This window comes from Amphibalanus amphitrite, unplaced genomic scaffold (genome assembly GCF_019059575.1).
Source record: "Amphibalanus amphitrite isolate SeventyFive unplaced genomic scaffold, NRLGWU_Aamphi_draft 001428F_arrow, whole genome shotgun sequence".
In the NCBI taxonomy this organism is placed as follows: domain Eukaryota; kingdom Metazoa; phylum Arthropoda; class Thecostraca; order Balanomorpha; family Balanidae; genus Amphibalanus; species Amphibalanus amphitrite.
The window spans coordinates 87594-115354 of NW_024882921.1; the positions used below are offsets into that span (position 1 = coordinate 87594).

The following is a 27761-nucleotide window of genomic DNA, read 5'->3' on the forward strand; positions in this document are numbered from 1 at the left end:
GGACCCCTTCCCCCTCCCCCTCCCCACAAGTGCGATGGTTAATAAGGTTACGGTATGTATAATTTACGCTTGTCATCCTATTCCTAATGAATGTGTCTCAGAAAATATGCATCATATAAATCACGAAGTAAAATTATTCGCCTATGTCCGGAACATACCTATATCGTGCTGTTTGCTCTAGCGCTCCTCGAGTGGGGTGTTAAGATACTCTAATATGAATATTCTGTGTTCAGGCAAGTTTCGGCAGCCAAACTAGGCGTTGTCTTGTGCAGAAGAAAGTGGCGAATTCGATAGGATATATTTCGGAGTGGAAAAGTATGGAGAACATTGTTGATTTCCTACATTTATTTAGAATACCATTCCTTCAATATGGTGTCTGTAAGGTTTTTTTTGTAAAGGGCATTTTTGTGACCTTAGTAAGGTTGTGGCATACTTTCTGTTTGCCATTCCATTCCTAATAAAGGTGCCTTTCAGACGCTATGCAACTTTAAGACCTCGCAAGATTAAAACCAACAGGACAGGACAATGAAATTGAGCTATACTTTCGGGCCTTGTTGAGCCCATTGAGTAATCACGCATGAGTGTGAACTTTGGGCGCATTTTTCCTAGTTTTGCTGTGGACAAACAGATAAAACAATGCCATATATGAAAGATTCAGAAATTTCTTAGCCCTACTGATACAAAAAATAAACAAAAATCCAAAAAATATTTTTTGAATTAATAGGCGCTAGATCGGAAAAATCCCCACTGTGGAATGTAGCGTCTGGTGGGTGTCCGTACCTACACGCCAATTTTAGTGCAATCAGCCCAGCAAACACCGATATATTGCCATTGTTATCAAACCGACACCTCTTCGTTTTGCACGTGGCACGTGCATAAGGGGTCACCCACATGCACCTGAATGTTCCCTGGTAGAAGGATAAAGCTAACGTGCAGAAATTATTGCAAGTTAATCGGTTTAGTGGTTGCGGAAATATACCTATACCTAACCTAGGTAAAAGCGTCCCCACGGCCGGCCTGTCGCTGATACTAAAAAAAAATTTGTTATTTTCCATAAGAGTTTGCTCGCATCGCTCACTCGTAACAAGGTATTTATTTATTTACGAAACATTTATTGCATATGAATATCATAAACTTGATTTTCATAACTTGGTTTTCAAAATTGATTTTCATAAAAAAGTATTGTTGTTAACCCTTTTACTGGTGACATAGGCGGCGGAACGGGAAGGGTACCGGGGCACCGTGCCCCCTTTTGATTTTGGCATTTTACCGTTAACCCTATGGGCGTTGCATGGAAAGAATGGGACCAAAAGTCGGCAGTTGCCCCCCCCCCTTAATTGAAGGTGTTCCGCCGCTACTGCTATAGGCGTTGAAGATGTTGCGCTGTGACCAAATGAGACGGGCGGTTAACTATAAATGGACATCAACTAATATTTTTATCAAGTGTGTCAAACTAAAAAGTGTCCTTCCATGAATTTGTTTTATTATGTCCGTTCGTTTAACAAAAGAAGGAAGGAGTAAAAGGAAAGGAGAAGCAAATTCCCTTTCAAAAGTATTCAAATTGTTTGATTGCAGCCGATTTAACATGCAATATACAATTCGCGATATAATTGATACCTTTCCTGACTGAACCGAACGACAGAGTATTGTGTCAGGTCAGGCATACCTGGCCTCGTATTCTCATCATTTTCGTTAGACTGCTGGAACAGGTAAGTGTTCGGCGGTCGTTACACTGAGAAAAGTGAGAACACCTAACCTTCTCTAAGACCCGTAGCCCTTCACATTTTCCCTATTCAAATCAGACCATACGTTTTGCAGTCCTTTTCTCAGTTTAACTGTGACAGAAGTGGACAGAGACATAAGGGCGCGGGACGGTCAGGAGGGCGCTGATAGACCATGACATGGGCGCAGTACTGTCAAAAGGCGCCATTCTCCCAGAAGGGCGTCAGGTGATTAAAATGTTATATGATCCACGGACGCAGAGAGGTTAGAAGGGCACCACACAGTCAGTTATTGCTAAGTTGGTGGGGACTGGGGACGTAGGGGGCGCCAGACGGTTACGAGGGCGCCGTGAGACCATGAAAAGGAGCGCCATTCTCCTAAAAGGGCGCAGAGTGATTAAAAACGCTATGTTATCCAGGAACGCGAGATGGTCAGGAAGACGCCATTAGAGCATGCGAAGGGCGCCGGACTCTCGAAAGGACGCTGGTAAAAGACTTGTGGGTGCATTGTCATCATTGTGGGGGCATGATTCAGGATTGTGGCTTGTGGGTGCATCTGCCCCCACAAATATATACAAAATTACACCCCTGACTGTTGACAAGGTATAAGGTATGTAGGATGGGTGCTTTTTTAGAGCGATCGTGAACGAAATGCACTTCTGAGCGTTGAGAGAAAGACACCAATCGGTGGACCATTTGCAAATGTTGATGAGGTCGGTTTGAAGAAGGCCGCAATCAGCAGGAGATGAAATTCGCCGGCAGATTTTGACGTCGTCCGCATACATCACGCACATGGACGACGTCACAACCGTCGGCAAATCAATGATGAATAGACAAAAAGCAGAGGGGCCAGAAGGGCCCCCTCCGGAACTCCAGATTTTACTTTAGCCCACTCAGAAGTTTTTCCATTCCCGACCACTCTCTGCTCTCTCTCCGACAGGTACGAGGCGAACCAATCAAAAATTTTGCCGCTATAATACAGTAAGATTCTGACATTTAACCCGCACCCCACTGGGGTCTGCGTATAACACGCCCTACTGGGGGGGGGGGGGGGGCTATTCATAGCCCCCCCTCCTAACTCCAAAACTACTGGGCCGATCGTCAAAATTCCAACGGCGTCTGATAGCCCCGGAAAAACTGTCGATCGAAACCTAATTTCATTGACCTCGAGGTCACCGATGACGTCACAGGTCAGGTCAAAGTAAAAATTATTAGCATTTTGGCTTCTTCACGTTTTGGGCTCTGGCCGCCGTCTTACAAGTCAGATCAGGCTCATTTTTGGTTCACACACTCGTGAACAGATGCTCTAGATACTCTGAGGGTACCAAACTTGTACTTTGATTTTCAGGTCAAGGTCAGGTCATCACAGGTCACGAGAATATTATTTCATCCGTCGGTCACGTGACACATGTTTTATGGTCCATTTAGGCCAAACATTTCGAATTTGATGTCGTCTGTGTCATTCGAGGTCATTTTGAGTCAAATTTAGCTTAGGTCAGGTCACTTTCAGGTCAAAAAAGGTCAAATTTTGAAGTTAAAATTTTTCAACAAAAAAGGTGTCTATTGGATGCAGTTTGAGCTCAGGAACACGATGATGCTATTTATATTGGCGTACGATGTCAAATTCGTGCTGAAAAATTGATTTGAAAAATTAATAATTGTTAATTTTTTGCAATAATGCGTATAACTTGGCCATTTTTGAAGATATTTAGCTAAAACTTGCTAGAGTTAGTCATAATAATGCGTTCTATCACATATATTCCGGTTTTTTCGAAAAGTCAAAAATTTTCTGAAAAAAAATGTAAAAATATAAATTTTGAATTTTATTATATGAAATTTTCGAAATTTCCAAAATTTCGAAAATCCGAGAGAGCAGTTTGATAGCGCAGTCTATTCTGAGTCCTCTCATGCAAAGAAAATGGATCTAGCTTAACAACTGAGCTCTTGGGAGCGATTGCCGTGGTTCAATGTTTTGCGTCGAAATCGGCCGAACATGACGTCACTCTGACGTCATTTCCGGCCGACCTATGGTAGGTACGAAGTTCAAATTTTGACACAAGGTGTCAAATTCATGCAGCCGAAGGTACTGAAAGTTTGGCGTCGATACGTCAAGCGGTTCTGAAGTTATTGCAGAAAAACGGGAGGGGGGGGGGCTATAAATAGCCCCCCCCCCCCCAGTGGGGCGCGGGTTAATATGTGAGATGGTGCTTTTTGCCATGATGCATAGATATAAATATACAAAAATGATCAATATCATGGCAGAAATGTAAAACTTTTATAATAAAATAGGCCACAAGATAACAGTAGTACTACTGTTATCTGTGAATAGGCCAAATATGAGAATGAATCTGATGATGCTGTAAAGCGAAAGCTGATTCTCATATTTGGCCCATTTTATAATAAAAGTTTTACATTTCTGCCATGTTATTGATCATTTTTGCATATTTATAAGATTCTGACAGTTTGAACAGGAGTAATTTATGGTTAACGCTTTGGAAAGCCGCAGATAAATCCGTGTATATTGCGTCCGTCTGGCTTCCGACGGAGATCGAGCCCCAGACAGTGTGAAGGTAGGTGGTAAATTTATGCATGTACATATATTGTATAAGGCAACTCCAATGATTGTACCAACAAGCAATGTTGTTAATAAAATTCAGCGAACGTCAACTGTTGTTATTCAATGTTTATTACATGAGAAAAGCTGTTAGGTTACAATGTACTGTACTATAAAGTTACAATTTTCCAATGATTGTATCTATTTATTTGTATCCAATGGTGATAATTTATTTTATTTCTCTCTCTCTCTCTCTCTCTCTCTCTCTCTCTCTCTCTCTCTCTCTCTCTCTCTCTCTCTCTCTCTCTCTCTCTCTCTCTCTCTCTCTCTCTCTCTCTCTCTCTCTCTCTCTCTCTCTCTCTCTCTCTCTCTCTCTCTCTCTGTTCTCTGTCTCTTTCTCTCTCTCTTCTACTTCAAAAGACGCCTTATATGGTGAAAAACATGAGACATCGACGGGATACCCGCCGGGCACCACTGATAGCGATGTTCTGTACCACCACGTCAACCACAGGCAGGGTGACCTAAACTGCGGCCGACTGGCCAGGAAGGCAGTCAGATAGACGGGCTGGCACCGCCGTCTCCACTAGCCGCAGCTGCGGACGCGCGGCTCAGGGGAAGGAAAGGGGAGGGGGACGCTAAAGAAATCCATGCATGCTTATTGCATGTACGTTACAGACAAGGTGTGGAATCGGGCATTCTATAGAATACCTAGACATTCTGTAAAATGTCTGACCGACCAGCATGGACGTCGAAAGCGGGGGACGGGAGGGGAGGGACGTGACCCCCAGCCGAGGAGCCCGGGGGACGTCCCTTCAAAAAAAAAAAAAAAATCACCTATGCATGCTTTAAGAGTGACTATTTGTAATAGTCATTCACAATGCATTAAATGTAAATTGTAAATAGAACTAGACCTAAAAGATACTGAGTAGGAAGTATCATTAGAATATACCAGTATAACGCCTTTTGGGGCGACTAACGGAGCGAGCGAGAGGGTGAGCCTTGCACGTGCGAAATTTCGAGGGGTACCTCCAACTGACTTGTGCACGGCACCCTACTAACCGGTCTCTAGCGATGTGCCAAATTTGAGCACAATCGGCCCAACCGTTCTCGAGATCTGGAAGCGGCACCCTGCACGTGCGCACGTGCAACATGGGTCCCAACTGACTTGTGCACGGCACCCTACTAACTGCTCCGTAACCGTGTACCAAATTTGAGCGCAATCGGTCCAGCCGTTCTCGAGATCTGGAAACGACCCCTGCACGTGCGCACGTGCAGCAGCACCCCAACTCTGGCACATGGATATGCATTGCCAAGTGGGTGCCTACTTACATGCCAACTCTCAGCGCAATCGGCCCAGTGGCGGCGGAAGCGGGGGGGCAGCGGGGGCACGGCGCCCCCCCATCTTCCAGGGTGGGGGTGCAAACATATCTTTTTGCCCCCCCCCAAATTGTTATCGACGAAGTACCACAATACTTCCATACTACGTCATGAACATATGCCAGTTTGGCTGAGTACCTTTTTAAGTTAATAGAGCGAGTAATTTGGAATGGATTGATATTGTTGTCAATGTCGTCGTACATATTTGGATCACATTGGCTAGCATTTTGCAGTGCGATTGTTACCAACCAAAAAGGTTTGCAATAGCCAATAATTGGCTAACTTTAATGACGTCATTGGTTTAAAGGAAGCAAGTTGTTCAACGCGAACAACAGTCACGGTGACAGCCACAGCGTGCTACACGTATTTGAACTGGACTTGCCGCAGTGGCGCGGGAACCAGAGGGGCGGTTCCCGGGAACCGGCTGGAGGGGCTAGCGGGGGCTGAGCCCCTCCAACTTTTCGGCGGGGGGAGGGCTCGTAATGTAGGTATTTGAGACCCTCCAACCGGAGGAATCGAAATCGGAAATCTACCAACATAATTTCATAGATTTATTACCTTTTCGAAATGTTAACCAGAAACAACCTTCATTATGGAGCGTTCTAACGCAGAAGACTGTGACAACATGTAAGCACATATTCATTCTCTAAATATCATACATTTCCACCAAACGCCCTCCACACATAATGCTCAGAAATCAAGCAGCTATCTACGAGCTACCGGTAACCGGAAGAGTAGGACGGAACGCGAGTGGCCCGGCATGCGGACGTCACAGAAGCGCGTCTGAGCGTGCCACAGGCCTTTCCCCGCGACTCTGCCAGACGCCAGCCGGCATAGACTCGTGAGCCGGGGGGCAGCATGGGGGTAGCCTGCCCCCACAACTCTGGGGCCGTGGGGGGCGCAGGCGCTGCCCCCACAAAGTTTCATAGGGCCAGGAACCGTCGGGGCAGCTTGTCCTCCCTATATTAGCGGCCGTGGGCCTCAAAGAAAAGCTGAATGGAAGACAATACCTATTTAAGTAAAAAAATCCCCCTCTATACCTGATTTGACAGCTCATGTGTGAAAGCTTTAAACGTTTATTCCAAGTTACCAAAAAGGTAGTTCCTTGACTCAGATGAGACGGGATATCTCACTTTTTGCAAATGTTTTCGTTTCGATTTTTCGTTGTAAAGGCCAAGGGGTGAAAAATAAGTGGCCTAAAACCGGTGAGAAAACTAGATTTGGGGGTACCCTAGGTTCTGGGAAGGATCAGGTGTGCCCCCCCATCCCAAAATACCTTCCGCCGCCTCTGAATCGGCCCAGTAGTTACCGAGATATTGCAACAATTGCAAAAGTGACACCTCTTCGTTTTGCACGTGGCACGTGCATAAGGGGTCACCCACATACATCGGGAATAGTGCAATACTTGGTAGAAGGAATGAAGCTACCCTACAAAAATTACCGCATGTAAATCGGTCGAGTGGTTGCTGAGATATAAGCCTCGCAAAAGCGTGACCACGCCGGCCGCTCATACTCAGAAATTTCCGTTAATCTAAGGAAAGACTACGCTCGCTTCGCTCGCTCCGTAATGACCTTCTCCTCGGAAAATGACCAAATGAATGAAAATGAATATTTATTGATGAATTGATGATATTTCGGTCACAGACCTTCGTCTAAATCGAATTCGTTAAATCGTACAAGGCAAAAGTAGCGAGTGAAATGCGCAACAATTGTCGACTGCCTGTAGAAAGTGAAAAATTCCAAAGTCGTTTGTCTCGTGGTCGTCATGCAGGGCTAACATCACATTTCGAGGTTCGCATCGCTTTCGATCGTAAAAACGTATCGATATCAAATCGTACAACAGTATCGAACAACAAAACATCAACAAAACATCTGATCATACACCCTAAAGATATCATGCACTTAAAAAGCAAAAATATAGCTACGCCCTAAACGGTACACATGAGCAGAAGTTCGGTACAAACAGATTGGCAAAAGCATATTCATCTAAATACATGCTTGCTGGCAAGAGGGCGAAGCGCCGGCAAGACGGTGCAGCGCCTAGACCCACAGCGGGCCTCGTGATGGATAGGTCAGGCGGCTGGCGGGGGGGGGGGGGGGGGCGCGGCCGTCGCCGAGCAAAAGGTGTGCGTCATATATAGGTACACTGTACAACGTACATACATATAATGAGGTACACATACATGGTGAAATATCAAAAAACCAGTAAAATATATATAACATACATATCAAATCTAAAAATACAAAAATACAAAAATACAAAAAAGTCACACTACTCGCATGATAGGCCATGACGATCCCTGAATATTCAATGTCGGTGTCTCGCTCCTAATGAGTATGCTTTCAGCAATTTTCCTGTCTGGATGATCCTGGGCTCTGTAAAGTACAGGGTGACACAAAAAAAGCGGTCATCACCAAAATTCGAATAACTTCGGAAGTTTTATTCAGATCATCACCAAACTTCGGCCACGTTAGGTCACACCTATGTAGCAGACATCCACCAAGTTTCAAGTCTTCACTACGAATACTTTTAGTACAGTGTGTGTTTTACGGACGCTCCACAATGTGCTCCAGGTGAGCGCACCGGCGCTGCAGGGCGTAGGCACACCTGCATCCGGCGGGCAAAGTTGCCGATAACCCGATAAGAATAACGTTTCAGGGGTAGCACACCCCCTGAGCACTGTCTCCAGAGGCCATTGCACTCTGTAAAGTGCACAGCCATCGGGTTATGGACAACTTTGCCCGCCGGATGCAAGTGTGCCTACGCCCTGCAGCGCCGTGGCGCTCACCTGGAGCACATTGTGGAGCGTCAGTAAAACACACACTGTACTAAAAGTATTCGTAGTGAAGACTTGAAACTTGGTGGATGTATGCTACATAGGTGTGACCTTAAGTGGCCGAAGTGTGGTGATGATCTGAATAAAACTTCCGAAGGTATTCGAAATTTGGTGATGACCTTTTTTTTGTGTCACCCTGTATTCTAAGATGTAAGACATCTGAACCCGTATCAGTCAGTGAAACGTGCTCCTTCAGAAAGTGGTCACCGAATGGAGTGTTGGGGGTTCTATTGATAGCGTCACGTCGGTGTTCATTATATCGTAGACGGACTGGACGCATGGACTCCCCCACGTAAGTGGCATCTTTTCCCTCACTTTTGCATATGCTACATTGAATTTTGTAAACAACATTCTTTTGTGTGCATATTCAGGGATCGTCATGGCCTATCATGCGAGTAGTGTGACTTTTTTGTATTTTTGTATTTTTGTATTTTTAGATTTGATGTGTATGTTATATATATTTTACTGGTTTTTTGATATTTCACCATGAATGTGTACCTCATTATATGTATGTACGTATGACGCACACCTTTTGCTCGGCGACGGCCGCCCCCCCCCCCCCCCCCCGCCAGCCGCCTGACCTATCCATCACGAGGCCCGCTGTGGGTCTAGGCGCTGCACCGTCTTGCCGGCGCTTCGCCCTCTTGCCAGCAAGCATGTATTTAGATGAATATGCTTTTGCCAATCTGTTTGTACCGAACTTCTGCTCATGTGTACCTTTTAGGGCGTAGCTATATTTTTGCTTTTTAAGTGCATGATATCTTTAGGGTGTATGATCAGATGTTTTGTTGATGTTTTGTTGTTCGATATTGTTGTACGATTTGATATCGATACGTTTTTACGATCGAAAGCGATGCGAACCTCGAAATGTGATGGTAGCCCTGCATGACGACCACGAGACAAACGAATTTGGAATTTTTCACTTTCTACAGGCAGTCGACAATTGTTGCGCATTTCACTCGCTACTTTTGCCTTGTACGATTTAACGAATTCGATTTAGACGAAGGTCTGTGACCGAAATATCATCAATTCATCAATAAATATTCATTTTCATTCATTTGGTCATTTTCCGAGGAGAAGGTCATATATTCTAATGATACTTCCTACATTTATCATGCTCCTCGCAGCAGCTCTCAACGATATACCGGGTGGCCCAGAAAAAAACGTTCCCAACTTTAAATCAATATTTCTCAGAAAGTGATAACGATACAACATTGAAACTTCTAATAGTCAATGCGGCACACATTTTCAGTAAATGGTGTGATTTTTATGTTATTCGGTCAATTACTTTTTAAACGGTTCGTGTTTCTAGCATGCCATGTAAAAATCACGTTTTTGCTCTGATGTTTACCAAAAATGTGAGTGAACGGGCCACTTCCATCTCGCCACCACGGCCTACAGCCATGACTGCTACTGGCAACTAGTCTCATTGGTGGTTCAGGCCTCAGGGTTACACATTCCCTCTAGCTTTTTTCCTTATTCGGTCGATTTACTATCATCATCATCATCATCACGTTTATTAAGAAACAAAAGAATACACAAAATCAAGATAAGTAAGAACTGGTGCAAAAGCACTCGAAAGTGCTTAATTCGAGGCACCAGCTCTGTTAAAGAACATACAAGCAAATAAACACATACACACATATACAAGAACTTAAAATGGATTCAAACAAACTAAATCGCCGGTCGCCGCCACCAAGCCGAACGCGTCGCGCATTACAGGTTGTCCAGAGAGCCCCGTTGCCGACGCCACCCCACCGAGACACGCCCATCCCGCCTCGTAATTAAGTAGTCAGAGTGTTGGGATTGTAAAGCGCCCAGAATTAAGTAAGAACGTTTGGAAGTGTTGAGCCACCGCCCGGCCGTCGCCACTATTTAGGTTGGTGCCATGAAGAAGGATTTCCAATTTTTTATTAGTTTGGTATTCATGAAAGTTAGTATGGAGTGTTTGCGATACTTTTTGGTAAAGGATGCGTCTTTGAGGTAAAAACAATGGACATGCTGTGATGAAATGACGAACGCTTTCTATGCTGTGACCACAAGGGCATGCCGGAGAATCTTGTTTTTGAATGTTAAATTGTTGTGAATTTAAATCGGACATTCCATTTCTTAGTCGCGAATGTAGGATGTTGCCTGTCTTTGACCCAAACGAGTAGTATTTTGGTGGCTGATCTATTTGATCTTCTATTTGATCTTGATCTACTATTTGATCTTCTTGAAGGGAGGGTGATCAACAATAACCCATGCACCGTGCCACTCCTTCGCCTTGAAACAGAACTTGTGTTGAAACGAATGGCATCCATTAACACAACTTTGGCTTAGTATTTGAATATGTAGCACATAAGTGTGACAAAAAATATAAAATAGCAACACACGTGCTGGTATCACTCAAGCCGTTCTATTTTTTTTGTATTTTTTCTAACATTGTACGTCTAAGCCAATCATTACTTCCGTTCAACAACGGCAAAAAAAAAAACAAAAACGTCTTACTTCATTCAACATAAGATTGCTGGCTTGAAAATGATGGTACAGTGTTATAATTTGGCATACCAATGCGCAAAGAAGTGACGCAAGCTCGATGAAAATTTTGGCTCGTTATTTGCACTCGAATTTGAGATATAGGCCTCCAAAGTTCGGAACGTTTTTTTTTGGGCCACCCGGTATAAAAGATACTGATGCTGGTCAGTTCGACCGTACACAAATAAGGCCTCATATGTATCATCAGCTTGAGAAGTTCGGACCGGTCACAGATCGGCAGACAAGGGTGGCGCCACAGGGGATGGGACGGAGGGATTTCCTCTCCCAGTTCACGGGGTAGAGGGCTATCCCCTCCGGTTTTGTTTATTGCTATCGGCCTCATGCCTCTATGTGCTTTTTTCATTCAAATACATAATAGGAAACTTCGTGAAATCAAAAATTCCTATACACCGACAAGCAACTTCGCCTGAATATATGACTACTATGATTAGCAGCGCTGGCGCATCAGAAAACTTGTGGCATATTCATAGTCGTTAATAGTTTTTGTTGTTCTTTTTTCGAGGGGGGCGGGGTAGGCTCTTTCCGTCTAGCGAGACCATTTCAGAGCCGGTAGGATGATATGAAATAGGGAGAGACATTGGTCTGGGCGGGCATCACGGTGACTCGTCGGGGCTGAGCCCATCACGAGGAACGGCCAACCAGCCCCCTGACACTCACCGCTGACCGCACCCGGCCACGGGCGTGATCCTAGGGGAGCTACCCGCATGTGGGATAAAGATGCCCGTCTAGTCCGGAACAGGGGGTGGAGGCCTGGAGGAGAAGGACAGGACTATCCCGAGGATGGAAATGACGGAACGGGCCGTTGAATGATTGCAGAAATGCAGACGAGCAGCAGAACTAGCGAGAACGAGTGTCCGCATTAGCGGGTTATCGCATCCACATCTGTGACTTTACCCGCCTCATGAGACTGGCCAGCAGCCAGGGACCTTAGTTATCCCAGGAAACTGGTCAGTCGTCCCTCAATTGCAGCAGGAGACTGGTCTTTGACCTCACTTGTCCCAGAGGACTGGTCCATGACCTTACCTGTCTCGGTAGGTAGGATTCCGGAGCCCCATTGTGTCCCCTCCGGCCTCCTCGATTTTAGGACTAAAGTACGTATCGCTTAAGTACGTAGGACAAAAGTACGTATGCAAATGTTCGTACGCAAATATACGTAGGCGATAAAGTTCGTATGCCAAAAGTACGTACGCAAATGCTCGTACGCAAAAGTACGTATGCAAAAGTACGTAGTGCATAAAGTACGTATGTCAAAAGTACGTACGCAAATGTTCGTACGCAAAAGTACGTATGAAAAAGTACGTAGTGCATAAAGTACGTATGCCAAAAGTACGTACGCAAATGTTCGTACGCAAAAGTACGCATGCAAAAGCACGTAGTGTAAAATGTACGTATGACAAAAGTACGTACGCAAATGTTCGTACGCAAAAGTTCGTATGCAAAAGTGCGTAGTGTATAAAGTACGTATGCCAAAAGTACGTACGCAAATGTTCGTACGCAAAAGTACGTATACAAAAGTGCGTAGTGTATAAAGTACGTATGCCAAAAGTACGTACGCAAATGTTCGTACGCAAAAGTTCGTATGCAAAAGTACGTAGTGTAAAAAGTACGTATGCCAAAAGTACGTACGGTTCGTATGCCAAAGTTATACGTAGTGTATAAAGTACGTAAGCTAGAAGTAGGGTATAGTAGTTGTAGATGGCACAGCCGCCACTGTAGCAGCCACCACGTGGCTGAATAGCGCGGAGCGCCGAAAGACGAGCCGTTGACGAAGGACCTTTATTGCCCTTGTTACTGTGGGAGGCGCACGCACACACAGGGGTACACAGGTCAGTACCAAATCTCCCATCAGTAACCACAGTCCACACTGAATTCCGTCCGAAACAGTCGACCTTTTGATAAACTGTACATATTACGTTACAGCGTTCTTAAACTCAACATATAGACAATGGCAGAACATAATAAACACTAGCTCCTACCGGCTGTTCCTCGTCTCCGCTGTACGTGCCACTCGTCAACAGCGGCACCGCCGCACCCTGGGCCGTCAGGGGCCGGCCACTCAAACGCCCCGGCCACGAGACCGCTCTCGGCTCCAGCCACGGGGGAAAGCGCACAGCTATCGACTGGCCTACACGTCCCCGGGCCAACCGGAGCGAGCCGAGCACCTACGAAAATTGAAACATTTTTAAATGGCGCACTTGAGGCACAAGAATATACGATATCAAAGAAATAAGCATAGAAAGCTAATTAAAGCATATACGAATTTACTGGTTTACACTGAAATAAATTACATTCAACATTGAAGTGCTCCCAAATCCTATATAATCAAACTTACTCATCAGCGTCGCGCTGGGACACACGCATCCACCCCTCATGAAGGTCGGGCGGGAAAAGAGCGCACACGCAGCTCGAAAACTGCGCCACAGCTCGGCCAGGTCACGTGACCTGCCAGCGTGTCACTCAAAAACTCGCGTCGCATCTCTTACATCGACGTGTCAACTAAACTAACCATAATCAAGCCATATTTTTTATATAAGAAATATAATCACACATGAAATACCGCCTCCGAACCAAATATTACCGAAACGCGCCCCTCGACGATAAGAGATGCAAGTTTTATAGTAACAAACCACTCTGATCGGACAATCGAATCTCCGTCACTCAATACCGCGAGTATAATAGTGCACCTAACTTATCACTGGTGGCAAGGTTTGAAAAAGGATAGGAAAAAAGGTTAACAAGTGAAACGGATAACTGGGTTGCGGGACCCCCGCCACTCGCACCTCACTCAGGACCCGATAACAGCGACACCTACAACCCGACACGGGCGCCGTCTACAGTAGTGAATGTTGAGCCACTTTTTCTTTATTGCTGCTCTGTTGCCATACTACAGGGAACTCATGATAAATTCATATACCAAATAATACAGCTTTGTCCATTTCGCCCATTTACTCATCGAGAAATTTTGCTATGCCTTGTAACAAATGCTCATTAAATAAAGAATAAGAAAGGTATTACACATTGATCAACTTAACCCAAGGGTGGGGTACGTACCTACTTAATACCCTACTTACAATTGCTATACGTACTTTTGTCCGTGACGTACTTTTGTCCACAGGCGTAGGGTAGACCAGGGCAAGTCGCCCCGCCGAGGTAAAACGCCTCACCGATGTTACTCGGAACTGGCAGGGTTCTGGGGAAAGATCCTCTCTTCTGTTACCCGGCCGGGCCCGGGGGTAATTCCAACCACCGCAGCCCGGGGAGGGGCGTTTTTCGCCCCCTGTCTAACTCCGTAAATAAGGGAGCTACGTAAACAAAAGAGATACTAAACGAAAGTTCCTTATGAGACGATTCTAAAGCACCCAAAATTTTTGACCTCAGGTCAATTTTCAAGGTCAGAGGTCAAGGTCAAAGGCAAAAACCGGCACATTCTGTGAGTAATCTCAAAGTGAGCGTTCTAGAGGACGGCAGGATGCATAAAACCGGCAAAATTGGGTTTCAAACGAAAGAAGAGAATCATCTGAGAATTCCGAAAATGTGCTCAACATCAAAGGTCAAGGTCAAGGTCATGCTCAAAATTGACCTCAAACTTTGCACTTTTTCGTACATCTTGCGTGTCAACTTCAAAGATGTTTTGAAATGTTTTGAGGCTTATCAGGTCCCTATTTGTGGTTCATCTTACGATACAAGGCTGCTCAAAGGTCAAGGTCACAGAAGAGAGTCCTTGCTAGAGGCTATTTCACTGATTCAAGTTAGTAATAATAAATAAGACAATTTTGCCATCCGGAGGCTCTAAATATAGGCTTCGAGGAAAATAGATGCCAGATACGTGATCAGCGGGTAGGAATCCATCATACACGATTTTTGGTGTGTCAAGGTCAACCAAAGGTCATTCGAGGTCACATGAGGTCAACATAAAACTTGTCCTTTTCCAAACAAAATATATATCATTCGACGCGGCTTGACAAGGCAAATGCGATGGTACCACTGCCGTAGCTCTAGGACCATTTTTGTCGAAGTTATTTGCGAAAAACTAAAACCACAGCTCGGGGTCGTTGACCTGACCTCTGACCTCAGGTCACTAAAACTATTTTTGTATTTTTTTCTAGGTCAAACGCTACACAACCGTGCTCGTAATTTGTCTTTATCTCTAAAACTCTATTTTTAGCAGCTATTTGAAGTTCGCGTCTGTGACACCGAAGTTTGCCGTGCAGGGGTCTAGAAAAATCGACTTTGTGACGTCATCAATAGGGCTAGGTCCAAATTTTTTACTTCAGAAGATGTCAAATTGATGGGAGAAACGGTACTGAAAGTTTCGCTTTCCTATCCCTATAAACGTTCGGGAGCTATCGCAAATATTCGCCAGGGGGGGGGCGAAAATCGCCCCCCCGGGCCCGCGAGGGTTAATCTAGTGTATGGGGCTTCTTGCCTCAGGCCGTGGGGCGTTTTGCCCTGGGGTTGGGGCAAAATGCCCCATTTGCAGTTGCTTCACAAAGCACTTACTAGCTGGGAGTCCGACCAAAGTGAATGAATTTGAGGGGTGGAATTTAAAGTAAAATGTCCAAAGAACACACTGAGCATAAATTTGGCCTTCCAGGTCGTGTGAGACAAAAGTAGGTACCTATGTAGCAAAATAAATTATCTGGGGCGTCTTGCCCAAGGCTACCCTACTTTATACTCTACGTACATTTGCTATACGTAGGCTTTTGTACCTACGTGACGTACTTTTTTGTCCATACGTACTTTATACTGTACGTACTTCTGCGATACGTACTTTTGTCCGTGACGTACTTTTGTCCATACGTACTTTTTACCCAACGTACATTAGCTATACGTACTTTTGTCCGTGACGTACTTTTGTCCATACGTACTTTATACCCTACGTACTTCGGCGATACGTACTTTTGTCCCTGACGTACTTTTGTCCATACGTACTTTATATAGTACGTACTTCTGCGATACGTACTTTTGTCCCTGACGTACTTTTGTCCATACGTACTTTATGCTGTACGTACTTCTGCGATACGTACTTTTGTCCTTGACGTACTTTTGTCCATACGTACTTTATATTGTACGTACTTCTGCGATACGTACTTTTGTCCCTGACGTACTTTTGTCCATACGTACTTTATACTGTACGTACTTCTGCGATACGTACTCTAATCCTACGTACTTTTGCTTACGTACTTTTGTCCTACGTACTTTAGCGATACGTACTTTTGTCCGTAACCCGGCCTCAGACCAGGCTCGGACCTCCCGTCACCTCGACTCCGCCGGCAACTGACACCGATACCGACCATCAGTGGTGCTGACACTGAACACGACACCAAACAGCTGACACTGATACTGACACCAACCGTAGGCCGTTTGGACGACAGACGACATTCAGTACCTACCTTCCCCCCTGACTGCCGCTGACACTAAACGCCCTGCCGTCTGTCTTATTCCTGTCGAAAATAATAACACCCCCTGTATATACTCTAAATGCGATTGTTGTCCCCATCATTGGCGGTATCGTGTGACGGTTATTCCGTTGAATCACGTGTTAGGCTGAAAGGCACGGTCAGACTAGCCTAGTCCCCGTGAGAGAAACACCCACGGAAATGGATTGTCCGAGGGGTAACGGAATTAGATATTTCCCGCTCATAAAATCACCGTATGGACGGAAGTTGGGAAGCTTTTATAATTTCCTCATGAACAGCAGACCTGCAGAGTGCAGATGGATGAGAGATGGAAGGGTTAAAACGTAAGACATTAGGGTTCCTGCTAAAACATAGCTACATTTTATTCTAGCTATGAACAGAGACATTACGGTGCATTTATCCCCAATGCATTACTTTAATAATCAAAACTGCTTGGTCAAAACTAAGGTTAAGAAACCAGATAAGACTAGTGGATAAGCCGTAAGGACACAGCCGCTCGTATCACATGAGCATCTCGTATAAAACATCACGTAGCTTTACGAAACGATTCACACGCTCATCACGTATCAAACACGACAAGCAGGTAAGTTTACAGATAAGTAATGTCACTGCCCACGACTTGTGACGAAAACGCATCATCCATTCCCAGTTCCTCCTATCTCAGCCATAATTGCTCAATTATTCATTGCTCAACAAATGGACATGCGGCAAATAAAGAAATCTGTTTTCTCATAAACTTATCTAAAATTACGAAAACACACTCGCCACAATTTTCCAGACAAATTACATTAAATCGTGTCGCTTTACTTAGCATACAAAAACCGCACACTCTGAGTTTGCAGTCAGAAAACGTGAGAGATGTCTCTGGTATGTCTGATTCAATTTGCAGGAAGGCAGTGCTCGCAGAACAGAGCCCGTGCACCGTGGAAAATCAGACACCGCTCGTCGATCTGCGTGCTACAGGAACAGTGGCGGCGGAAGCAGGGGGGCAAGGGGGGCAGCTGCACCCTAAAGTTATGGAAAGGGGCGCCTCGAAAATCTGTAGAGGAGGCAGGAAGTTAAGAGGTGCGGCAGCCATAAAGCTGAGCAGTGCGACACCGCAACTGATAAAGGCACTTGTGACACGAAGAGGGTGGCAATGACGTGAGAAAAGTATCTTTTGATATGCTGAAGAGTGGAGGGCATCCTTATCTGAAACAAAGGCAGATGCTGCCGACCCTGTCGAATATAATCTTGCCAGGCGATAAAGGCTAGGAGGGCGCAGCCACTCGAGAAGCGCGCCATGCGGAAGAGGGGCGCCTGCATGCGAAAGAGTGTGTGGGCCTGTGTGTGGGACGAAAAAGAAACATTTATGGAGACGTCTTTGAAGGCGATAGCCTCCGAACGCCAACACGAACATATGAGGGCTTATAGCGTTGCAGGCTCCATGCGACAAAAAGGGGCGCCTGATGGCCGATATGCGAGAGGAAATTAGTTTGTGTAACATTTATCGGGGGCGGTTTGCCGTTTACAACATATGAATGTTAAGGGAGGTCCGAGATTGGGGCCTGTAAAATTGCACTGTCCGTATGGGTGGTTACACCCCTAGTGCTAGGGCGTATTTTGCGTTTTTTTTTTTTTTTTACTGGGGAGATGATTATGACCAGGAATAGCACTCTGCAAACTTCTATGGGCGCCTGTATAGGGGCGAAACTGATTTTCCAGTGCAAGGACGGCCATCGGCATTGTGGGGCGGCATTCATTCCACTGGGGCGTCTGCCAGTGTTGAAGGGCGGGATTCATTTCAATGGGGCGCCCGTTGGTGTTGATGGGCGACATGTATCACCTGGGGCGCCTATCGGAGATTGGGGCGGCATTAATTTCACTGAGGCGCCTATCGGCGTTGACGGGTGGTATTTATTCATCCGGGGCGCTTATCGGTAGTATAGGCCGGCATTCGCTTCACTGAGGTGCCTATCGGTGTTTTAAGGCGGCAGTAAATCCACGGTGTCTGGGGCGCCTACCGGCGTCGAAAGGCGACATTCATAATTCATTTCACTGGGAGGCATATTGGTGTTGATGTGTAACATTCATTCTCCTGGGGCGCCCGGCAATGAGGGGGCGGCATTTATTCCGTTCCCCTGGGATGGGCCCCTATCGGTGTGGAGGCGTCGCCGTCGTATTAGTTTGAAATGGGGGCACCCCTGGGTGGTAATAGATGCATTCATTTCGCTGGGACGCCCGGACACCTACCAGCGTTGATTGCCTGTATTCATTCATTTCGGGCTCCTATCGGTGTTGAAAGGCGGCATTTATTTCACTGGGGCGTCACAAACCTGCTACTCCCACCATAAACCTCAGCCTATTCACTTCACGTTAGCAGTAACTAGAAGTCTCTTAGTCTCGGCATAGAGTCTCGGGTATCATTGCGTCGCGTCGGAGCGATTAGAAACCGGGTTCTAACGATCGAAATTTCGCAGCTCTAACCAACTTGATATGGTGATGAGGTTGTTTCTAAACGAACATTATGAAGGTTACATTTACGCAGGGTTACTTTTACAGGAAAAGTTGAGAGGGGGAATAAAGTTCGGGGCAAAGGCGGATCCAGGGGCATCTGAAAGGGGGGTGGGCGGCAATACCATTAGGTTTTTCGTTAGGATGGAGCCCGCAGAACCTTACCTACCCCCAAATCCTATTCTTTCCTCGGGTTTCAGCCACTTTATTTTGGAAGGTTGCCAAAAAATAATTTTGCTAAAAAATATACGCACCTACCTTGGCTGTAAGGGGCGGGGGAGGTCCCAACTTGACTGCGCCCTTGCAAATGCCAATCAGTAGTATCAACCTATCAGTGGTATCAATAACTAGTAGGTATACCCCGGCCAAACATTAAGTAACGCCTTTCTAAAGAGAGAGGTTAATCCGCGCCCTGATTGGAGGTCATTTTGGCCCCCATGTGGGTTTTCTTGAAAAGCGAAAAACGGCGGCGCGCAGCGCCGCCAAATTTTTAGTACCTTACCGGGCATCAATTTGAAACCTTCGCACAAAATTTCAAGTCTTAGGTCACCTTAGGTCAGGAGTAATTGATGTCAAACTGTTCGAGCAAAAATGAGCAAAAAACATGAAATTCTTAAACGCTCACAAAAGCTACAGTTAACGAGCAATTCCAAAGTTCTTTGTGTGGTCGTGTATGTAGAGAAACGACGGCGCTACAAAACTGCAACCTCTACAACTACAAGGTGGGCAGTGATATCCGAACAAAAACTAATGAAGCACAAAACTTGAATTATTACTATTAGTATTAGTGAGCAGTGAAAGTTCCATTGGGAAAGCCGGCTGTGATGAGGTACATTTTTTTTTGCGCCCTGCTCTGCATGCAAAGCAGATGAACGTGAATGCTGCATTAAGAGAAAAGTCATTTATTACTCAAAGCTTTAATGCCTATGGGACAAAAATAACGTTGTTTTTCCTTCAATGATTCCGGTTTGGAGGATGGTTAAACACGGCCATTGTCATATTGGGACAAAAATTTTTACATGTCTGGCCTTGGCGTCGATGAAAAAGTGAAAATAATCGTGAATAAATGGGTCGTTTCTGAGAAAGAACACAGAATATAAAAGGGGGTCCAAAAGGGGGTCACCTTCTTTTTGCGTCAAAGGAGGGGCCATGGCCCATTGCCCCCCTCCCCCTGTATCCACCCTTGGTTCGGAGAGGTAATCCCGTCCCCCGCCGGTTTCTACGCCGACGCCTGTACCGATATGTCAGTGATTGCGAAAAGACGGAAGAGACAAGACAAGAGACGGTCCCACCGACTATCCGATCGGTATCGGGTCAAATCTGGAGTTCCTGCTGCACTGAACGTAAAATGGTTGGATGGAACCGAAAATTGAAAATTAATAATTATCTTAACGCCAGCAACGTTGATTGATGACGAGAATCTGATTAACGATGGCTATAGAATCTGAATAGCGAATTGATTGAAAATGGGCTCCAAAATAAATTTGAAAGGGGGAAATTCCCCTTTCCCTCCCTAGCCGTTCAGACACGATTTGAAAGGGGGAGCGGAATTTTCGAAGGGGGGAAATTCCCCTCTTCCCCCCCTTTAAAAGTAACCCTGCATTTACGCTATGGAATGTACCTAACTATTTCTCGTTACATAAAAACTGTAATTCTGAACGTGTTAGCAGGTACAACACATTGTCAAACGTCTCTTCACTGTTTGTGTTACTACAACCTTGTATATGGTAAGGGGCGCCCAGCGGGGAGGGGCGCTTCAATATCGTTTGCACCCCTATCCTAGAATACCTTCCGCCGCCACTGTACAGGAAATGTCTCAACGGACCACCAGATGTTGCGGGTGTTCCCGAGAGCGAAATGTAGCCGGCGCGCGAGTGCCTCATTTAAGCTAAAATATATCTCGTGTGATTGACAGATGTAGGGAGCTTGGCAACCTGGTGATAGAAGAGTGATTCCCAAAAAGCGTTAATTTATTTCAGATGTGTGTGTGGCTGGCCCCGATGGTAATCGACCAAAAACTATGACACAAATGACCACCAGTTTCACAAATGACGACCAGTTATCCATTTACTGGAAATAGCGAAACGGTACCTCCATTTCGTCGACCTTGACTTTCATTACATATCTCCATGGTAACTGGTTCAGTTCAACACCATTCTATTGAGCGTAATTAAGTAGGTATGCGTCAGAATTACCAAACCGACAATCGACGAACGAAGGAGCCTATTGCAGGTCAAATGTCTCACAAAGTCCGAAACGGGTGGCACCGACAGAGGAAAACCAGCTAGCTCAGGCCCGCCGAACAGTGACGGAAATATCCCGCCGGCCGCGCCCCCCGCCCCACCCACTGAATAATGTACCAAACGGGTCCATTGTACACGTGACCAACGCATACTTTGTGACCCCCTCCCCGTCAGATGGAGGGGGGGGGGTGAGTTTACCAGACACAGGATACGGTCAGGGGAGGGGGGGGGGGTGCACGGAGCGGGCAGGGGGCAACGGCCGAGAGACTCGGCGGGGGGACAAGGGAGGGGGAGGGATTCGGGAGAGGGGGCACCGAGGGGGAGGGGGCGAGGGGACAGGTGACGCCGTGACTCGTCGAGTGGGAAAACGTGCAGGCTCGGCTCGGTCTTGTTCTGTCGACAGTATGGTCAGATAGTGTCGGTACAGTTGCCAGATAACGACCAGGTAGAGTCGGAGCTCACGCTTGGTTGCCAGTTCTGTCATGCCGGCGGTATTAGCTGAGCTGGGGCTTGGGACAAAGCACAGAAGCATGATTCAGTTATGAGGCTAAAGGCCGCCGTCCACTGTGCGGAACGCGTGCGGTCCGTACGGAATTTAACACAGAACCCTATGGGCGCATCCGGTGTGCGCTCCGTCCGGACCGCATCCGAACGGCAATCAGCTGTTGATTTTCCGTCAGCTCTCCGCATGCGTTTCGGATGCGGTTGCTACGGAGACGGAAGAGTGATGTCCGACGCGTTGAACTTTCCTGCGGAAAACGCATCCGGAACGTCCGGAACAGACGTGGTTTGGGGCCGTATCGGAGGCAAACATTGTGAATTGTACGAAGAATTGGAACTCGATCATCATGAAGTAAGTAAAAATTATTTCCTTAGAATGGCAAGAGTATTCGCTGCTGGTTACTTGCAATATTTTATTTGGTAATAAGTGATAGGAAACATTTATTAGCTCTCCGCATCCGGACCGCATCCGGACCGGATGCGGCCAGCGTGCGGCGACATTCCGGACGGACTCCGGACGGAATTCCGTCGCAGTGGACGGCGGCTTTAAGTCAGATAGATTTAAAACGGAAGTATTTGAAGCTATGGTTTTCATTCTGGGTACGGATTTAGCATAGACCAGAGGCTATGCAATGCTCATTTTAAATGGAGTGTTAACTCGATGAACTAAAACGTAAACGTTTCGTCTAAATTATGATAAAGATTACGAAACTGCTTCGACATGAATGTGATGGAAACTGGAAATTCCACAATAGCATCTCTATTCTGCACAACCAAGGCGGACCAATTTGACCATGACTTACACCTATAAAGCCCTATTGGATATGTACCTACCTAAAACAAGCCTGATAAAGTGGAACAAACGTACAACGTATGCCGCTCACTTGCTTTGCGACTTGATGTCGCATCACCTCGAAAGCGAGGGCTATCATGCACAAACCAGAAATGAGTTGTTTCGCTTTATCCCAGCTAAAGTGTGTTTTACACGCTGTAATCCGGTCACTATACTGGCCGGTAGGTGCGGCACATCCCTACCGGAGTTGTGTTCTCACAAAACCGGTTTGTAAAACCACCGAGCTCCCGTCGAGGTCCGGTTTTCATCTCCGATTCATTGCTAAGTATGGGTTAGCCCAGATATATCCGGAGCTGCAATATGTCTTCAAACCGGCTTGTACAGAAGACATCAGTGACTGGCGCTAAAGAAATGACGGTGCGTGGCTGAGCTTTGAATTATACTTCCGGAAATGCGGCTAGGCCTTCCGATTCGTGCTGATTGATTTAGGCATTATGATCAGAAATGGTTGAATCCCACTAAGAGTTCAAGCGAAATGGTCCTTACGAATATTTGCATTACACATCTATGAGGCCATAACTTCGTAAAAATCGTTAACAATCAGTCTGTGTTCGCTTTCTCTCTTTTTGGCATGACTCGGGTGTATCGTAACTGCGATATTTCCTAGAAAACCCAACAAACAAGGCAGTGAGATAAATCGTGACGCAAATCATATTTCTCCAAACTTCGTTTCACTATGCTATAGCCCCACCGCAAAAACACTTCAATACACATGCCTCATCTGCGGTATAGCCTAGTTACCTAACCACAACCACACTCATCCGGTCTTAGTTTTGACGTTCCTCGCGTGAGGATGTCCGCTTTGCGGAATAACGAGCATCCCTGCAAATTATCGACCGAATTGCATCACGCACACACTCAGACAAAAAAATGTCGCGCTCGGTTTTACGAAATACTCGATGCCACCTGCCCTGAGCGACCAGCTGAAATCCGATTTCAGATATCCGTTAGGCAACTGTCGGCGCTACATGCCTCGGTGCCGGCGCCACTGCACGTCTTTGCAGAGCCGGAAAATGTGTCAGAGTCTATATAAAGCCGACCATGGCCGGCGCCAGCCTCCCAGAAACAGGGCCGGAGCCGCGGCGGTCGGGGGCCGCCGCCAGCGCTGCAGAGCACCTGGTGAGGGCGCAGAAACTGTGTGAAAAGGTGCGGAAAAGGTGCAAAAGTCGAGTGTAACTGAACGGCAGTGAGTGTAACTCTGTACAAACAATGTGCAACTAAGCACCATTTTACATCTCAGACGGGTGTAATTACGCTACAACCTGGCGTAACTGTGCCCCGATCGAGTGTAACAAGGCGTAAAACGGGTGTAACAATCGAGTGTAAACTGCCTTCAGCGGAGTGCATCAAAAGACAACGGACATGGCAGCCGTGGCGACTTTTGTGACAGTGGTGATGCTTCTCCTGCTCGGGCTTGTCCACAGCGTCCACAGCCGGTCTCCAACGGTGGACAACAGTGGAAGGTGGACTGTGGTGAACAGCTCGGTGGATACAGTGCCAGAGGGGGTCTCACGAGTGTCGCGAGTGCCCGCCGGAGTGTCGGATTCCGAGTGGAGAGGAGTGACCGGAGGAGTGTTCGGAGTGTTACAGAGAGTATCGAGAGTGCTGCCTAGCGATGTGAGGTCTAGCGGAGCACTCACTGGCGTAATGCGTCGAATGTTCGATCGAGAGACACGTGGAGTGCCGGCAGGAGTGCCCGACGTGAGTGACCAGAGATCAGTCGGAGTGCCGAGGTCCTCAGTAGCTGACCTGACCTCCCAAGGCGCGACATCATCTGGAAATGTCCCATCAGCGCCGAGAGCATCTCTTTTAGCACCATCTCTGTCTCAACAGAGATGGAGACCGATCATCCCTCCAGGAACTCGCGACCTGGATGTAACATCACGAGAAGTCGCATCCAATGGCCCTGGGCTGGTCTCAGCAGAAACATCACACAAAGACACCTCGAAGAGCACACAAACATCAGAAGAAGTCCACGATCCTGACAGCGACATGAGTGACGTCGATGACATCGACGCTCCAGAAGAAGACGTCGAAATCCTCGACACCACGCCGATGACTTCCACCACAATGGCGAGGATTCAAAAGGCCCTCATCTACGCCTCTTCTCATGGTGATCAGGGTACCCCTTCAGACGTCATCAGTTCCCTGAATGACATCATATCCAGTGGACACTCCAAGTCCTCCATCGTCCCCGGTCCCACACCTTTTCCAGTATACGACCGTCGCTTTACCGGCAGTCGAGCGCTCTTTCCACAAAGAAGACGCCGTCCAACGAGACTCCGCCTCTGGCCAAACGGTGTCATTCCCTACAGCATATCCTCCAACTACAGCTCCTCGGAGCGGGAGCTCATCGACAGGGTCTTCCGGCTCTTCGAAACCGTCACCTGCCTTCGCTTGGTGCCTCGAACTAGCGAGAAGGACTACGTGCGTATCACTCCCACCGGTCGATGTAGTGGAGAAGTGGGACGCCGCGGAGGACGCCAGAGGATCAGCCTGCCACACTGGTGTCTCAGTTTCGGACACGGCGCACACGAGCTGATGCACACAGCAGGGTTCTGGCACGAACATCAGAGACCGGACCGGGATCAGTTCGTCAGGGTGCTGTGGGACAACATCAAGCCACGACATCGTCGGGCCGACTACGGCCGGAGGCTCTGGGAGGAGCTCGGCGAGGGCAGCTGGCTGGGTCCGTACGACTTCCGCTCGATCCTGCATTACTCGGGACGCGGATCGGCTGTGGATAGCACCAAACCCACCATGGTGGCCAGACAGGGTGGTGTCAAGCTGGGAGGCAACGGCAACCTCACCGACATCGACATCTGGAAGATAAACACGCAGTACCACTGCTGGCAGCGTCCAGTGGCCAACTCTTTGTATGAGTTTGGTGACAATCAGCTAGGAGGACGGCAAGGCAGGCGGTTCGGCAGGCTTGTAGCGAAAGAGGGAAGCACGAGAAATAGTCCGAAGGCATCCTCAGAGCAAGGAGAAAATAATACAAAGGTCTTGCAGACACAAGGCTCAGCAACGTTCACGAGCAAGACAAAGTCCACAGAAGAGGTGCTGGATGCCATCAAGGAGTTGGTTGAATACAGGAACAGGAAAACACCAACTGCTAAAGAGCAGATCCTTGCCGATAATTCAGCTTCAAACGTCAAAGGAGGCGAAGCGAGCACAATTCCTAGTTCGATAGCCCGACACGTTAAACCAGAGCCCAGCAAAGTGGATGTGATAGCTTCAATATTGCAAAGCAAGTCTATTCATTCATCAAACTATCACGTACCAGACACCTCAGAAAACAGAAAGAGTGAAGACACAGGTAAAAACGGGGAAGCCTCGGTAAGACTAGAAGATCAGCATTTCACATCTGATCTGGAGGGCGCACAACACACATCTCAAAGTGATGATCGAGAAACAACCGGGTCTACGGCACCTTTCACTGGGCCATCACACCACCAACGAGATGAATTCACAGCGCAAGGATCTTCCAGTAGGACGGAACCATCACACTTAGACCTACCTTCAGAAGCAAAACATGTCTCTGTGTTTGGAAATGAGGAAGTTACAGATTCATCCCAACTAAAGGTTTCCAGAGGGCATCATCCACACCAGGTCACGTCAGTAACGGAGAGTCAGATCCGTGCGACACCTCCACCCACCCCTCTGACGCGTCTCAGAGTAGTCGTCAAGCTGAAGGACCTGCTGAAACCCACGGCGATCTCACCAACAAGTACAACATCCCCTACGAGAACTGAAGCTACAGCATCTCCTAGCGGCAGGCAGCGTGCCTTCGACAGGGTGGTAATTTCGCTCGCCGATCTACAGAAGCTCAGGGCCAGCAGACAACAAGATCCGGGAAGGATTCTTCAGCAACATCAGCAACAGCTAACTGAGCCACAGGCTCAACAGAACCAAAGATCAGTCGTGAGTTATCAACTACCTCCATTGCCACAGCGTGAAAACAATAAGGCTCGGGCGAGCCCCGGAAACTTCCAGAGAGCTCAAAGAAAGCTTCCGGATAACATTCAGTACAATCAACCAGCCTCTTCATCATCCAGCTCCAGTACTAACAAGAACAACCCGTTCGGTCACATCGGAGGATTCAGTATCGGAGATCGCTGGTTCTTTTCTAGATCTCCAACCAGTCAACAGACTGATGACGTCACTACTGAGAGAAACGTCGGCAGAGATGACAATCCTTTCAGACACATAGGAGGATTCAAAGTCGGGAATGAATGGCATTTCGTTAGGAATCGTCGTCGAACAAAGCGAAGTTTGTTGCAAAGGAGGCAAAAACTGTAATTTCGTTCGACAAATAGACAAATTCCTAACTACCGCTCAGAGTTAAATATGACGCAACATATCATTCATTGTTCGAAGTACGTGTCGAAGCGAAAGGAGGGAAAGTGAGTGTAAACTACACAAGGACAAAGGAACACGAAAGGAGGAGTTGGAGGCGTGGAACAAGTTCAACGTTGACAGCGGGAATGTGGGTTGAAAGCTGATAGGTATTGTATCCTTGAGTGAGACACGCTCATTGAACTAGGTCGCGTTACAATGTGGTATGTGTGTTGTGTAAGGTAGCCAGGCGGCAAAAGATCCCATTTGATGTAAGGGATTCTCTGTGCCAATGAAATTGCCGGATCTCGATTTTGCTGATGATGAATGCACGTAAATATTCGACCAGTGGTTACTGCCAGCAATGCAAGTTGTGGATGCTCAGCCTGAAGTCATGATGAATCAAGCACTGCCATGCCAAAAAGTGTTTCGCGGCACGAAATTCACATTCCCGAATTTCGCGCTGTGATGCAGGACGATCTATTTCACCGGCTCTCACACAATGAAGCCACCTGGCTATGACAAGACACGTGTATGTCAGCTCAAAACACGGCCACTTCCTTTGTTTTACTTCATGCCCAACAGCGACCTAGAGTGACAAGATCTTTAAAAACATGTGTCTGCCGTTATTTAGTTCGAGTTTGGTCCCTGACTCATGCAGAAACACGAAGAAATGTATGTTTACGCTAGAGATGCTATATATGTTATCGCGTGCCATATTGTTCGAAATATTACGGTGCTGTCGAGGACTTTATTGCATGGGTCACAATGTTTGTTGCAATGAGCTTGTTAGATAATGCAGCTGCCTGAGTGCTAATGTGATGTAAGCCACAAAAGGCGTGTAATAGATCAGCTTCCTGGCTGAAACAATGGCGTTACAAGCGTC

At 46.8% G+C, this 27761-nt stretch overlaps 1 protein-coding gene and 1 long non-coding RNA gene across 2 annotated transcripts; one reads left to right on the plus strand and one right to left on the minus strand.

Annotated features, from left to right (window-relative positions):
- Positions 1 to 12789: 12789 nt before the first annotated feature.
- Positions 12790 to 13515, minus strand: LOC122372994. The gene is made up of 2 exons (XR_006254962.1): positions 13360 to 13515; positions 12790 to 13189 (listed from the first exon to the last, which is right to left on the minus strand). It is a non-coding gene; the product is annotated as an uncharacterized LOC122372994 (long non-coding RNA).
- A 10063-nt stretch (positions 13516 to 23578) lies between these two features.
- On the plus strand, positions 23579 to 26292 carry LOC122372992 (zinc metalloproteinase nas-7-like). The gene is made up of 3 exons (XM_043350710.1): positions 23579 to 23694; positions 24853 to 25399; positions 26215 to 26292. The coding sequence occupies exons 1-3, from the start codon at positions 23579 to 23581 to the stop codon at positions 26290 to 26292; spliced, it is 741 nt and encodes a 246-aa protein (XP_043206645.1).
- The last annotated feature ends 1469 nt before the right edge of the window (positions 26293 to 27761 follow it).

Excerpts from the sequence above, each read along its gene's own strand:
- LOC122372992 (XM_043350710.1), top strand. The coding sequence starts at position 23,579 with ATGGCCGGCGCCAGCCTCCCAGAAACAGGGCCGGAGCCGCGGCGGTCG. Across the intron at positions 23,695-24,852 it reads TGTGAAAAGGTGCGGAAAAG|CATATCCTCCAACTACAGCT; the intron begins GTGCAAAAGTCG and ends CATTCCCTACAG. Across the intron at positions 25,400-26,214 it reads ACCACTGCTGGCAGCGTCCA|AGTAGTCGTCAAGCTGAAGG; the intron begins GTGGCCAACTCT and ends GACGCGTCTCAG.